At 24.8% G+C, this 17,355-nt stretch overlaps 1 protein-coding gene across 1 annotated transcript; it reads left to right on the forward strand.

Annotated features, from left to right (window-relative positions):
• Positions 1-371: 371 nt before the first annotated feature.
• Positions 372-13,289, forward strand: LOC129966427 (DNA-directed RNA polymerase II subunit RPB7). The gene is made up of 8 exons (XM_056080853.1): positions 372-506; positions 3,974-4,083; positions 7,016-7,175; positions 7,467-7,517; positions 9,431-9,496; positions 10,813-10,884; positions 12,368-12,401; positions 13,132-13,289. The coding sequence occupies exons 1-8, from the start codon at positions 495-497 to the stop codon at positions 13,140-13,142; spliced, it is 516 nt and encodes a 171-aa protein (XP_055936828.1). The 5' UTR covers positions 372-494; the 3' UTR covers positions 13,143-13,289.
• The last annotated feature ends 4,066 nt before the right edge of the window (positions 13,290-17,355 follow it).

The following is a 17,355-nucleotide window of genomic DNA, read 5'->3' on the forward strand; positions in this document are numbered from 1 at the left end:
TTGCCAAACCAAAACTGTAAATATTCTCTAAAAATTTCACAGACGAATAACTTCGCTTACTGGCTTATTAATGTGACGTCACAGAGAAAGAGATCTTCTCTGTGTGTGACGTTGGTTTGCTAGATTTGGCATATTATTTGATGGGACCTTGTAGTTGGCGGATATCGCTGCAACAAAATATAGCACTTTGATTTTAAAAAATACACTAGTTGTTCTTTATAATGAACGGCTAGCAATTCTTTAAAAATCTGAACTATTATGCACACCACTTCTGCAAAACCAAAATGATACGCATTCATATTTTTAATCTACTGGAGGTTGGTACCGATATTCAACATCTCTCGTCTCTTTAGTTGGCGAAAAAGCATCGGCTGGCAACCATCATAATGCGGAAATATATGTTTCTGTCGCTAACGGTGCCTGGGGTTTTGTTTATTTGAGTTCTTAACACTCGACGAAAGCTGTTAAACGAATTTCATGAAATTTTGAAGAAAATGTTTTATCACGTAAGTAATTTTATTCATGTATTTGAATCTATATCTTAATAGAATGAATTTCAACCTGAGAAAAATTATCATTTGGTCACATTTTATACAAAACGCAAAATTGACATGCGGTAGAAAAACGCCGCAAGAATATATCTTTTATATTAATAAAGTGAGAATATTCAATATATTAATGTTATATTTTAAAATATGACATAAAATGTATTGAAAAATTGCAAGAAATCAAATTTTTGAGCTAAGCGGAGTAGAGAAAGTACTGATTATATTTTATGGTTACAATGTAAATGAAAAATAAGGTATTGATATACTTTCTTTCCGCTAAGGACGGTCGCATGAGTTTTCTATCCACACCTTTTTTCTTTTTACTTAAGTACTTATTACAACTTTTTGCACCTTTAATTTATTTTTATATTTGTTAAGAATGCTCAATTAATCTCATAATATCTGAAATAAAAAAATTTTATGGAGTAAAATAACATAAATTATAAATTTATCCAAAGTCCAGGAATTTTTCAACTGAGACCAATTTTGTCGAATAAAGATGTACTTTAGTACACTTTTTGTCTAATAAAGATACACTTTAGTACATTTCTAAAAAGTTTTAATTCATAATGCTTATGCTTATTCTTAAAATTGAAATTTTTCAAAAAACTGCTAAAGTATGTTCATTCACTATTAGTGTGAGTTGGATATGATGTGTTTGACCAAAAATATAAAATGAAAAACGTGTATGAATTTTATACTTAGTCAATTAAGACAAACGCTGTTAGATAAATTGGCTACTTTTATAATTTGCCTTGATAATCAGATACTAGAATTATACAGAATAGAAAGTAAGTATTCAATACAATTTCATAAGCTTAATAATAAAATTTATTAAGTTTTAATTATGCTTTGAATATGTAGATACAAGAAAAATATCACCACATTATATTGTTTCTCGTAAATTTTGAAAGTATAATACAATATTAGAAAACATAATTTCATGCTGTTTTTCATAACATTGAATTTAGCGTTTAGCATGTTTTGCAAGAATGTAAACAAGGAAAGAGCATTTAAGCTGTACTTTATTGAATTGCTTGTATATCATTTTTTTTTACTGTAATGAGTATCAAAATTTTAATGCAAGGTGTGACCTATTCAGATTTTAAGCATTATGTACAACCTACATAGATTTAAAAGTTGTGTATATCTTAAATGCAAATGATAGCTGTAGATACCTTGTTGAATTTGAGTATCTTGTATGCTTTATAATTAAAATGTGAGTGCTTATATTACATATTGCATTTAACTGGTATTGAATTTGTGTTACATAACACATGTTATGATTGTGTTGTGCAAATTGAAAAATTAAATTACTTGTAAATGCACATTATATTTATTATTCAGAGTTAAAACTGTTATTTTGCGTATAAATGCTGAATATTTTTCCAATAACAGTTCCTAACCTATTGATGTTCTCGCTCAATTATGCTTGTTTTGAAAATAATATTAAGTTCTGATACTTTAACTCGCATGATTCAGTGTTTGCTTAAATGTTTTCTATTGCAATTCTCTGTTGTAAAAGAGCATGGAGATTCTTTTTATGTTATTGTAAATAATACTAAATTGAGATAATGTAACAAGCAAGAGTGTTGAAAGTGTGTCGTATTGAATTGTGTAATTATTTGTTTATGTATTTATTACTCAGAAATATTGGGTGCAATATTGAATATATATCTTAAGAATCATTACATGCATTATGTAAGTTAAATGTTATTTTTGTTTATTTTCTCCTTAGGTTTCATACAATAAGTTGAATTTAATTAATTGTCAGAACATGCATTTTCTGTGTATCGTAACTTTGTTACTGGAAAGGGAGTAATGTAATGGCAAATAATAATTATTAATTTTTACAGCATATATTATAAGTTTTTAAAGCATTGTTGTAATTTTTAAATATTTTCCGTTAATTCATTGCAATAACATTTTTGGCTGTTAACTGTAAATATAACCTGATTTGTTGTGAAAAACGTGCGTTGCTATGATAACCTGTATGATATTGGAGTCTGCAATTTACCAAATAAACAACTTGGAATTTAGCTAAAAAATAGTGGTAAAAATTATTTTTATTCTAATTTATATTGATTCTTTTAATTTTAAGTTATGAATCTCAATAGTAACTAATTCAACATGACAGTAACGTCTCTTAACACTTAGCCAAATAAGGCAAATGCTGTTAGATAAATTGGCTACTTTTATAACTTGCCTTGATAATCAGATACTAGAATTATACAGAATAGAAAAGTAAATATTCAATGCAATTTCATAAGCTTTGTTTTTATAGGTTAATTTAAATGAATAAAATTATTAACTTTATAACAGTGTATAGATGGCTTTATAACAGTGTAAAGATGGCAGTTTCATTGCAAAATTATTTTGCCTTAATTATGCTTTGCTTATAAATAACAATTTTAAGATAATATTCCATTAGTATTGTCTCACTTGTCACTAAGGGTCAATATTGGTAGTATTTCATTATACTAATCTTCATCAGTAAGATTTAATTGTGAAAATTATTGTCAAGATTTAGCATTGTTCTGTTTAAGGCCTGCTTATGGATTAAGAAGAAAAAAAATTAAAAATTTGGCTTTCATAAGATTGTAGATTAATATCTTTAAAAATTTTTATTTTGAACTAATTGCTTTTAACTGTTTGGTTCAACTGGATTAATGGTTTCTATGGCGAACTTCTTATTTTGCCTTTTAAACTTTAAATTTTGAAAGATATATAATGCATAATATTTTTGAAGTCTTATATTATTATGTTCATTTTCCTTTGCATTTCTTTAATTTTCTTCTCTTTCTTTATATATCTAATTATACTGTAGGGAAAAGCGGCAGTGTTTAAAAATTGGTGTACTTTAAAAAAAGTAACTATTGCTTAGTTCTCAAATTAAACTTTATTGTGAGGACAGCAAATTTTAAAGCTTATATTGCAATTTATTCAACATGAAAAGTAAGCCATATTTCTTGTAACTTGATAATAAACTGGGGGTGGGAGGGAAGTCAGGATGAAGTATTAATGATAATGGTAAAAAACGGTTTGAGTTTCAATTAAATAAAGAAAGATATTATTACTTAAAATATTTTTAAAATAGATTAAAAATTATATCACACGCGAAATTGATATCTAAAGAGTAATATTTTGAATTTTAGGATGTATAAATCATGTATGTGTGGTAATAGGTACGATCACAAAATATCACTCCATTTTTATTTCACATTCTAATTAAAATTTTGAAGGGAAAAAAATCACTCCAAGATGAACATTCCCCACTTCCAAAATATATCTGTAGCAAATTTGGTCTAATGTTTTGATAGAGCATATATACACACATTCTCTTTTTTTATTAGTAAAGATTTATTGATTTGATGTACATAACTAATAACTTATAATAATTATATAATTTTGTTTTTTATTAATAGATTTCTTTGGAACATGAAATCTTATTGCATCCAAGATATTTTGGTCCTCAACTGTTGGAAACAGTAAGACAAAAATTATTTACTGAAGTTGAGGGAACATGTACTGGCAAGTATGTATTTCTTGAAAATTAAATCGCAAATAAATTTTTACTGAATACAATCCAGAGACAATTGGTTATGTTCTTTTGATATATTTTATGTAAATGTTTATATTTGATGACTTTTACCTAGTCTAAATTCTAGATTATATCTAAAAAAAAATCTTTCAGAGCATGGTATTTTTGCTGTTAATTTATATGTGATTGAAATATGAGAAATATATTTCTGTTATATTAATATAACTTATAAAATGACAAACAATTTCTTTTTTAGATTAAAATATGAATACAAATTTATTTCATAAATTAGTAAATTTTAAATATACAGTGATGAATATTCAAAATAGGAAAGCTTTTTAATGAAGAAATTCAATTATTTAACTAAAAAGAATTATATTTCTTATGCCAACTTGTTTAAAATTATATAACTTATTCAAAATTATATGCATCTCAAACAACATAATCAATTTAAAAAAAAAATTATATTTAAGATGAATACATTATATATTAACTGCTAAGGATGCTTTCATTCTAAGTGATATATTATTCTAACAGAATCTATGTTTTATAATATTATTTATTATTTACTATTTTTATAATATTTAACGAGCAATATCCTAGAGGGTTTGACAACTAAAAAAAATAATAATTATATATATATTGACAGGCATTGTTGAAATTTTGAATCCAGACATTTACTTTTTTAAAGCAATCCAAACTACCAATAAGATTGCAAAGTACAAAATTGTTTCTAATGTTGTTATATTGAAATTGGTGTCACTTGGCATGTCTTGATTCATTGAATGTATTAGATATGTAATTCAAATTACAATATAACTTGATTTATTAAGTTCCTCTTAATTTTTGGTTTCATAACTTTCATACTAATATTTCTGTTTCTGAAAATTTATTCTCTCAGTGAAATTATATCAACATTTAAATAAGAATGTCATTCAAAGAATATTCAACTTTTTAAAAAAAATTCGTTTTCTAATCATTGTGATAAACAAGTGTAGTTCTTGTTGCTATATTTTCCCAACTTTAAGCAAAATACTATCACTCAAAAAGACTTGAAATTACCATTAATACGATAAAACTTATGAGATCTGTTGCATTGTAATAAGCTGTGTGGATTTAATCTTTCATTTTCAAATTTCCTGTTAAAAACTTGCCATATTCACATATCTGAGAAATGCATGCATTCAATTTATACATATCAATTACACTGTGCAAGATGTACTTGCATTATTTGCATATTTTATTAATACAATGAAATTTCAATAAAATGTCCAAATTTTAAATTTATAGTATTTACTGATTCAACCTTTTGGTTTATTACTCTCAAAGAAGGTTTAATATTCTTAAAGAAGAATAAAATTTTATAGAAGGCAACTCCATGAAAACTGTCCTTTTGTCTTAATTATATAAGCTTTGATAAACTCATATGAACCAAACTGTTAATATTTTTATTCAAAAATTATTTGATACTTAAACATTTATTATGTATTGCTAAGCTTGCAAATTATTACTGCTTTCAATTTATACGTGATTGAATTCTGTAAATACATATATGAATAATAGTAAATAAGTTGAATACTTAACAGAAATTTTTAAAAAGCTTTTAACAGTGTTTATGTAAACTAAATAAATGAATGTAAAAGCATGCAGAAGAAAAAAAATCTAAAAATTATAATTTAAGTTATTTTTTAATTTAAATGAATTAAAAATATTAAGTATTTAATAAAAATTTATTTAATGAGAACTCATTTTGTTACGTGAAATTAACTAAAAGTATCATTTATTTATCAATTATTAAATTAATCAAAATTCTTTAGAATGAAGAAAAATAAAGACAGCAGTGGTATAAATAGGCATCTCATTTCAATGTAAAAAATATTTTGTTCTTTATGCTCGGAACACAGAAAATTTAAACATGCCAGATTTATAGGTATTTGTACATCATTGGTAGACACAGTCTATAAACTGATATCTGTGGTAAATTATTACTATTTGCAATAAACATGAGTTTTTAGACATTTTTTTTTCTTTGTGATTAATTATGGGCATGCAAGTAATATACAATTATAAGTAATTGTATATTACAAGTAATATATCAATTTTTACTTGGAATGCAGAGGATAAATGAATATTCTTTATTTTATGTCTTCAAATATAAAATCCACAGAAAGCATGTCAATTTATTTACAAATAAACGATGTATTTCCTTGAAATTATGGAATTGTAGCTTTATAAAGCATTTTCTAGCAGAAAAAAGGTGTGTGTTTTTCTATATACTTTTATTTTAATGTGAAGCAATTCTTTTTCCTTTTTACCTTTGAGGCATTGATATTAGAGCACTTTGTAGTATGTAATAATAATTGGTAATAGCACTTAAGAGGCCATGAGAATTTTATTATACTTAAAATGTGTGTTATAGAAACAGCTATTCTAGTGCTGAAATTTAAATATTCTTGTTAGAATACAAGTTATTTAAAGATTTTAAGCTTATCTCCAAGACTACTAATTGTATAGAAATCATGAAAATTTTGTATTTTATAACCACTACTAGAATTCCAGAGTCCTCTTTTTTTATACTTTATAAAATGTTGAATGCCTTTTATATTTATTATTTCAAATAATTTACTATCGTAATTTAGAGAATATTATAAAGATAAACATAATTATGAGAATAAACTTAATTATGAGACAAAGTTATTCTTAATATATTAAAGGCAAATGTCTTCCAAATAAAAATTTCTCTCATTTCTAATGGTCCAGTTCTATATTTAAAAATATTTATAAAAATAGTATGCACTTGAAATAAACTTTACTATCCATTCTTTTTCTTTTTATGATATAAATTAAGTACTTTTTTTGCTTATTGATTTATGTTTGTTTCTTAATTGAAACTTTTTTTAAAAAAATTCTGCTATTTCTTTTATAGGCATGGTTTTGTAATTGCAGTGACAACAATAGATAACATTGGAGCAGGTTTTATACAACCTGGAAGAGGATTTGTTGTATATCCTGTTAAATATAAGGCTATTGTCTTCAGACCATTTAAAGGTGAAGTTCTCGATGCTGTTGTTACACAAGTGAACAAGGTTTGAATACTTTATAATAATATCAATCTATTTTTTAAATTTAAAATAATTTACTTTGGAATATATATATATATATAATTTCTATTTTAATAGTTATTTAAATTAGCTGTTCTTCTAAAGTATTTAGATTTTATGTCTTTGAAAGTTGCATGCAAATTTTGTGTATCATTTGGTAATTTTTATTAAAGATATACACATCATTCTCATTTTATAAATTAAATTATGAATATGTTGTATTATATTATTGTAATTAATATTAAAGGTATTATGTATTTTATTTTCATTTTATAGGTCGGTCTTTTTACTGAAATTGGACCATTATCGTGTTTTATATCCAGACATGTGAGTATTTTTTTCATTTCCATGTTATTATGTTAAAAAAGTGATATTGTGTGCATGCAATCAGTAATAAGAAAATTATATTCACTATTCTACACGTGCTCTTCCTTCTTTTCCCTTATTAAGAAATATATATATATATGTATTGGTAAACAATTGGTTATTCTTTACAATTTAAGCTTAAGTGGTATCTCAGTTGTATATACTGTGTACTCATAACATACCTTTACTTTTCTAAAAGTCTTATATATTTATATTTAAGCAAAAATGAACAATGCATTACATATTTAAACAAATCTTTTATGTATTTATGTAACTCTAGCTATATTTTTGTTCATTTTTCTTCTTTTTGAAATATCATATTATTCATTTAATTCTACAATGCATTTTATATTTTACCTCTTCTTTTGCATTTTAAACCAAATATTTAAGAGTGATTTGCTGTCATGGCTTGTGTGTTATAGGGATAAATTTTCAAAAACATTGAATAAGAAAGGATAATTCTCATTTTCTTATCTTTGTTTTATGAAAATTAAGTTTGAATTTACAAAATGTATGTTGTTAAACATTAATATGTTGTATAAAGCTATCTGATAAAACTATCTATAATTTATTATTAGACATGCAATTATGTACTTGAGTATAATGGAATACTTTTTCAAAATTTGAATTTCTCCACTGATCTTCTTTAAACATGTCTTCTTCTCACAGTATCGTCTTTTAAATTGTAACCTAAATAATTTGATATTCACTTTTCTATACATAATCACTTCATCTTACTTTGCTAGAAAGAAAAGTGTCAAAAATTCTTTACCATTCATTTAATTAATTTGGCTGAGACTATTTTTGTAGAAATTGACATCAGCTGCAAAATAAAATTTAAAAATAAACATATTATAAAATGGACTAGAAATACTGTAGTTCTTAATTCTCTATTAAGCATTATTCATATTTTCTACTAAAATCAATTGCAAGATATAGAATATGATTATATATTTAATGACTTATCGCTCTTTTTAAAGAATCTAGTTTCCAAAAATGAAAATAACTTTTTAAACATAAAATGATTAATTATTGATAGTTTATTTTTAAAAATAATTTGTGCATAAAATTTTAATTGTTGCATATTAAATTTAAATTATTAAGTTTTCAATATTACTCTCAACTTACCAAGAACTATCAGGTCTAACAAAATTGCACATCTTATAGAAAAGTAAATCTTAGTAGCTTGTTGTTTGAAATGAACTATTGTAAAAATTTTATGTTTTACATCTTTTCATGTACAACATCAATTTCATGCTGAAAAACTTTATAAGTCTTGGAAAAACTTTATTTATAAACTTGTACATGGTACAGAGGCTTGCTCCTTAACAAATTATGCATATCTCTTGAAACATTTTGCATTCAATAAAATTTATTTATTTGTTATTTTATTTATTTGTTTATTTATTTGCGGAAATTATTAACAATATGTAAGGTTATTACTTGAATATTTTTCATACAAATATATATTTTGCATGCAATTAAATATTGAAATATATTTATTTGCTAGAACAAAAGGCTTTTATAAATATGTTTTGATATCAAAAATTTAACTAACTATAAAAATTAATGTAGTTTAATTAATCATTAGTTTTAAATGGAATAAGCTGTTAATATAAACTTATTTTGGGATATCGGTTGTAACCTTTTAAATATTTATTGTGCATAATTGAATGAAATATATTTTATTATAAGAAATTTTTGTGTGAATTTTGTGACAAATATTACATTGGTCAACATTTTTATTATTTTTTCAATTTAGAAATTTTTTTTCATTAAAAAAAGTAATACATTACAAAATAAGGTGTATAATAATTTGATGTTGTCCTTATCAGTAGAGTATGATGATTTAATAAAAAATTTATCTTTTGCAGTCCATTCCATCAGATATGAAATTTGATCCAAATTCAAATCCTCCATGTTATCGTACAGAAGATGAGGTACAGTATAATATAATCAATTTGTTTTAAAAGCAACTGATTTTTTTAATCTAATTGTATTTTATCAATAAAATACAGTTAGATTTATTTGCAATTATATTTATATGATGGAAAGTATTTTTATTCATTTTAAAGATATTTCTTGGATAATATGATTATATTTTTTCTCACTTGAAAATGTTAACATATTCTAAAATGTCTGATATAATAAAAATATATATAAATAATGTAATATAAAAAAAGAGCTGTGAAATTTAAAATTAGTTTATGCAAACACTTAAATTACTTTTTGTAATTTGTGTCAAATGACATTTTAAAATTATTAATAAACTATTTTTAAATTATAGCGGTTCTTTTTTTTTTCTTTTCTTAAAATGTGTAAGTTACAATTTTTATCTGAAAATATTGATACATTTTCAAAAACTCTTATTCTTTGACCCAAGTCTCTTTAACATGCTTTACTGGTAGATTCTTTTTCTTCCTCAAAATATAAAATACATTTCTATATTTAAAAAAAAAAATGTTATAGTTTGTATATATATATGTGTGTGTTGTGTACTCATGAAGTTGATTAGTAATGCAGACACAACATGAATGAATTAGTCTTAAAAAATACAAAGTTAACATTCATTGGAAATCTTAACATACTTTTTTTAAATGATAGTTGATTATAAGATTTTCAGATAGTATTTTAAATATAAGTTCAGTCTAAATCTAGTACAGATTACAAATAAATGTCCAAAGCAGAAAAGAGAGTATAAAAAACTCTGTTCTTTAGCTTTCAAAACTGGATATGTATTGGGACAACATCTATATTGAATTCAGATTGCTATTTGCTATGAATATTCAATGTCAGAAAATCAAAGTAATATCATTTTGAGATGTGAGGTAAAAACTGAAAATTCATAAGTTGATATAAATAAGGTTTATTTTTAAAAATTCAGTAGTGTTAAATAAAATTTATTTTGAAGGCACACATGAATTCATCTCATGTATATGTAGCAATTTGAAAACTGGCTAATAAAATAACTAAACAATTATGAAAATTTTATTTTTAAAAGAATTATTCTAATGATTCAATTCAGTTGGCTTTTCTGAATTATTCTAGTTGAGTGATCATTCAAAGAATCTGATAGTTTTACACCCCCATCCAAAGTTTCAATTACTCGACATGTCAAATTCCATTGCTTGCAGGTTTTTAAAAATGATGAGAGTAGTTTCTACCATTTTTCTATGGATTGTAGACAATTTTATTTAAAAATATTAGCATAAATAATGTGAGTATTTTAACTTTATAAGTGTATTTGTTATTACAGGAAGTTGTAATTCAACAAGATGATGAAATCAGATTGAAAATAGTTGGTACTAGAGTTGATGCTACCGACATAGTAAGTTTTGCATGCTTTATAATTGTTATCTAAATTACTAAAACTAATTACTAAATATATTAAATTACCAAAAGAAACCTTTCTTTTCTGAATTAAAAGATATTTAATCATTGTACTTGGATTATTTTTTCATCTAATCTTTTGATTTACATTTAGTTTTTGAAAATAGTTATTTAGAAACTTTTAGTAATAAAATAGTATTACATTGAAAACATTTTCCAAAATTAAGAAAAAAATACCTTTAGTCCCTATCTCAAGTAATAAATCCATCCACATCAGTATCTCGGTACTAAGCATCTGCTCTAGTTCAATATCCTGGTAACTTCAACAAAGCAGAAAATTTCTAGCCAGATAACAAGATATTATGTTAAATGAAAATTATTGCTAATTAGTACTTTTGACTTGAAGATTGTTGGTTTCAATTTTAACAAATTTGATTTATTCAGGATATATATGGTAATGAAGCACCTTTAACTGCTGTTGTACCTCACTTAGCAAGCACCTCCCATAAAGAGTGATTCACATAATGAATAAAACAGGATGTAAAAAAAAATGTTTGATGAGCAATGTTTTGCAAAGCAAGTGAGGTGAAGACATCGCTAGATCATATTCTTGATTGGCTTTTATCATTCTACATTGAATGCTTGTTTGAAGAGAACATTTATATCCGCATAAATTTTTTTTAGCTGGATAGTATTGTCAAACACATTTCCGAGTAGTTTGAGCAAGCACTTGCGGAAAGCCTTAATTGATGAGACTGTGTCTCTTGCCAAGATTATGGGACTATAGGTAGATAGCAACAGCATCAGTGAGCTGAATGGATTTAGAATGAATCAATGAGTGAATGAATTTAGCCAGAATTACTAAAGAACTTAAAGAGCTGTATTTTTAGCTGGGAAGGTGATTTGGTCGAGAAAGAAATAATAACCTCAACAGAGCAACAATCTTCCTGTGAAATAAGGGAGATGTTGAAAATATGACGAATTATTGCATCACTTTAACAGTAATAGTAGAGTGATGCACAGTAGCACACACACTTTCTGCTAAATGTTAAAGCATAGTCTAAGACAACTTTTTTATATGGGGGGGGAACAACATATTATAAAGGATGAATCATGTAATTATAAATTTGAGTATTTTTTTTAGAATGAAATGCATTGTTTTTAACATGGATTCCTGGTCTCACAATGTGAGCAAGATTCTGGAATAGATTACCCATATTAAATGAAGTTCCACTGTAATGACTTAATTTCAAAATTAAAATTTGTTCCTTTTTTTAAAAATTTGAATTATAATATGTGAAAAACCTTCTTAGCCTTCTTTTTTAAAAGAAGTATAAAATAGCTATCCAACTATTTTCTATGGATATTACCAAAAAATTTAAAAATTATAGATAAATAATACAAAATTAATTAAATTTATTAATTACCTCTTTTTTTATATGGTCATAATTAGTTTTACAGATTATGCATTGTTTTTTCAGTTCGCCATTGGAACCTTGATGGATGATTATTTAGGTAAGTATTTCTGAATGAAAATTTGTATTAAGAATAACAATATTTTAAAGATGGAAACTTAATTTAGAAATATTCTAGAGATGTCTTTACATTTAAAGATGTTTGTTTAAATTTTATTAAAGTATTCTTAATTATTATAACCTTATATAATATAATATAGCATTTATTAATTAAATGGATATTGTTTGTAGGATTTGATATTAAAAATTCAAAGTATAACTACTTGTTCTGATTTGTAATGCCATTGTATTGTTCAGGAATATTTTTTAAATTGTACCACTTTATTAAAAAAAAAAAAAAAATTCTCTTCTCTTTTATATAAAAAGTTATTTATCCCAAATTTATCTAAAAATATTTTATTGGTACTATTTATAAATATATTAATATATAAAGTTACACTAATTTTATCTTTATACTAATGTGTGCCTTTTGTATTTTAATTATTGCTTTTAACTTCAACTACTTGTTTGAAACTTTTTTTAAACAAAATTGAACTTGATTTAACATAAAACTAAAAATGACTGACAACATTTTGTATTTCTTAACTTTTTATGATTCACAAATTTATTAAAAAGATGAAATATTGGGATATATATATAATATAGGTAAAATTATATTAAAGTATGCATAGTATCAATGGATTGCACATATAAAAACAAGAATCAGTAACTAATTAAAAAAATTATTTTGAAGAAGAAATTAACTTAATGAGATCTTATTTATATTTCAGGTTTGAACTGAAAAGATATAATTGTACTGGACAGCAACTATTTATTGGCTTTTATAAAGTTTGTGTAAATAAATGTTTTATTCTTAAAAATGTAAAAGATCATTTTAAATAAATCTCATATCATTACATTTTCATTAATCATGCTGTGGTTAAATCAACCTATTGTACTGTTTATTTTGATGGTCAACAGATATTTGGAATTGCAATGTGTAAATTTGTTTAGAAAAGATGCATTTTGAAAATTTGAAGTCTTGTAACTGCAAATGTGTTTGCAGTAATATCATACAGTTTCATATTATTTTAATGATAATTTAATCAAGAATGTTTAATTATCATTCAGCAGACTTTTAAAAGTGTAATAATTACATGAAAGAAGTGAATCTTGATTGTTATCAATGAAGTACTATTGATTGTGTGCATTGTAGCTAAAAAAAAAGGTAATTTTCCCTTAATTTTTATGATTGCTATCAAGTTCACCATTGTTTCTTTGTGTTGTCGTTTTGTTAATTATCAAAATGAAAAAAAAATTAATGACATTAAAAGTTGATTGCTCATTAAAAACCAAACAAAGTATTATTATTTCATGAACAATCTTTAGTTCTAATGAAATTAGAAAGAAACTTGGTGGATATCTAAGTAAGAACACTATTTCTAAATATTTAAAGAAGCATAAGGAAACTCAGTACTAGGGAATCAAATTGGTGGAAGCAACGGAAAAAATGTAAAATAATGTGGTGATAGAATAATTTAAAAACTCCATATATATATGTGATAGAAGAAAATCACCTTGAAATATAATATGTGAAATTGCCCTATGCAATGTAAAGCTGATTGCAGAAGTCTGTATATAAGAATTACACACATACAAAAATAATAATTCGAAACAAATTTAGGAAAGACTGAACAGAGCAAAAGTCCTTATTAATTGGGCAAGAGAACAATGAGAGAGTGTGACTTGAAGTGATGACATTGCAATCTCAGTGTTTGCTAGAGGTAGTATAAAATGCATAAGGAGAATAGAAAAAAGATTTTAATTCTAATTGCATTACACTTATTGCTAAATATCCAGTTAGCATTATGATGTGAGGTTTAATAACATCAAAAAATGTGAGCAGAATTTGTGTGATTAATGGGAATATAAATGTCCCGAATACACTAAAGAAATACTCATCCCTAAATTGTTGCCTTTCCACAGATAACAAATAATTTATATTTCAAGATGCAATTTTGTTATTGAAAGTAAAAACTGCTTTCAAGGCTATCGTTTTCACTACTGGAATGGCTTGGGAATAGTCCAGACCTTTATCAAACAAAATTTTGAATAACAGACTAAAGAAACTGGCTACATAGAAGCAACCCAGAAATAAAACTCAATTAATTAACCCTTTAAAGGGCCATTTTTTTCTAGTTGTATTATGTTGAAATATTTTTAGGCTTGAAATTAAAATAAGAAAAGGGATTCATTTAGTTTATTAGATCAATTTAATTTATATTAATTTGGTTAATTAATAATTAAGTAACAAATCAAGACACATTTTGTCTGAGATAAAGAACTGAAGCATCTAAGTTTCTGACTTACTGAAAAAATTTGTTGGAACTTATGCCAACCTACATAATTTCATACAAAGATTGATAAATTTGGTGGGAAGCATACTTCCCATGGCCCTAGAAAGGGTTAAAGCATTCATTCAATCATGGTATTGCATTATAACAGATAAGGAATTAAAAGCATTGATGAGTCATAATTAATGTTAAAGACTTACCCTACTAAGTATGAACTATCATATGTGAGAACCTTTGAATATCATCTCTTCTTTATAACAACTATTCTAATACAGTTATCTATCCTAAAATTATTCTGAAAATCATGATAATTTACAAAATATTTAGTTAAATGTTATGAGATTCTATTTTATATATGTACAGTTCTCAATTTTAGACTGCAATAATTTACAGCAGCTAAGAATCTTGATGTTTTTCGAATGTAATGGCTAGTTCCAACAGGGAATATTCCTTTCATATTATCCAATGTTTAGTTTCCTGTTTATAGCATTTCAGTGTAATTATCCCATAATAGTTAACATAAAGCATGGAAAAAAATTTCTTAAAAGATTGAACGTAATAACATTTAATTAGAAATAAGAAGTTTTCTTTGCTGTGTCACAGAATTCTGAAATGTAGATGAAAACTGTCCCTTAAGCTAGCTTATAAAAAAGGGTATTGTTGTAGCACATACTTCCATAGTAATACCTATTGCTTACTTATTGTTCTGAACAAAGGAAATAAAGATGCTTAAGATCAATAGCAGCAGCATTAAGTAAAATTATATGAAAGCGAGTAATACAAATTTAAATAATCTGAATATCTTCAAATGTTAATACTATTTGAAAAATAAAATAAAATGTAATATTAAAGACTAATATTTGTTATTCTTTTGAAACTATGAATAAAATTTGATACATTTTTTTGAAATGATCATTATTTAATATTTTAAAATTAACTATATGCTCTGCTCTTTTTTTGAGATAATACATGACAATTTTAATACAATGCAATTATAAGGAACTAACTCCAAGATGCAACTGCTTTTAAAAACATTACAGGAAGAAAAAATATTCTAATCCTACAATTCTTTCAACACCCAGTATCATTATAGGATTTGTCTTTCATTTCCATGCTGAACTCCCATTACATTTAGGAATATGTATACTCTAAAACATTTTCAAATAGCATGTACCACTCATTCTCTTTTACTGATTTAATTGTAAGGTAATAAAGAGTTCTTAGAAATCCTTTATTTTTTGATAGTTGACAACAGTTTAGAAATTATAGTATGTTCCTTGAATGTGGATAAGACAGCATAAAACAAGGATAATCAATCTTTTGATAAATGTATTAAAATATCTCAGAACTATGTGTTGGCAGTCAATGTGAGAAGTAAATCTATCAAGTTGTTTCGAATTCAACTTTCTATTTGAAAATATATTTTGACAAGACTTATTATAAGCTACATTTGACACCCAAGTACCTTTTACATTCTGCATGCAATTACAGGAATTTTAATTTTTATCGACAAGCTCGATTTGTTGCAATTATCAATTTATAACACATTTTAGAAAATAACCCTCTTGTTAATTTGCTTTTTAAAAGATATAATAGATCAAAATGATTTAATTTTACGATTTTTAATAAATTTTATTTTTTGCCCTGTGTGATTTGTTAGGCATTTGGAAAAGTATGGCCCTTGAGCAATAAAAACTTAAACCTAATATAATTCTTAAATATATATATATGTATAATACTTTAGAGCAGTCTCCATTTCCCTTCAAAGGAAATGTAAAGAAATCAATTTTAGAAACATTAATTAATACAATGTAAAAAAAAAAAAAAAGTGGATTCAACTTTCATGTGTAATTTTAAAATTTGGAGAAAATCTTTTTAATTAAAAGCTAAAGTTTATTAGCTTTACACAGAAAGGGGTTTATAACAATTAATGCTAATGTACTTAACATAGCAAGTTGCTAACTGCTACTACTCAATATTATAAAATCCTTCTTTCTGGTGTGAATGTAAGGTATTCTTTTAATTAGTGCAATATTAAATTGACAAACATTTCCAAATAAAAAATTTGCTCAAAAACTGGATTTTAATTTCCGATGACCCGTATAAATATAATCTGTTTAATTCGTATTGCTATTATGATTAAGTTAATTCACTAAAATTTTTAATCTGAGATTTTTTACAAAATAATTATTATTTTGTGAATGCAAATTTTTGCATTCACAAAATAATAAACAAAATAGTTTATTAACGCATCACATATCTAATAAGCTAATTTCTACACCATATTAAAATCATCTAGTGCAATTTTTGTCAATTAAAAATTAAAGTTGCACATTAGCAACTGAAACGACTTAAAAAGCGAATGAAATACATTGATTTTCTAATGTCACATTGACAGTTAGGAAAAATAACTTGTTCAATGGTTAAAAGGCATTGAAAGTAAACTTTAGAATTACAAGGCACAGGTGATTTCTGAGCCAACAATTTTACAATTAAAATATAAATTTGCTTCACTTGTTTTCTCATATACATTATTGCTATAACTTTTTAAGGAGCTAAATTGCATTATCTATGAATTCTGAAGCTATAGAGTATCATGATTTACCTATTACTCATTCCATATCTTTTAACAATGACTTAAATTCAAAATAATTGACATAA

Source organism: Argiope bruennichi, chromosome 1 (genome assembly GCF_947563725.1).
Source record: "Argiope bruennichi chromosome 1, qqArgBrue1.1, whole genome shotgun sequence".
Classification (NCBI taxonomy): domain Eukaryota; kingdom Metazoa; phylum Arthropoda; class Arachnida; order Araneae; family Araneidae; genus Argiope; species Argiope bruennichi.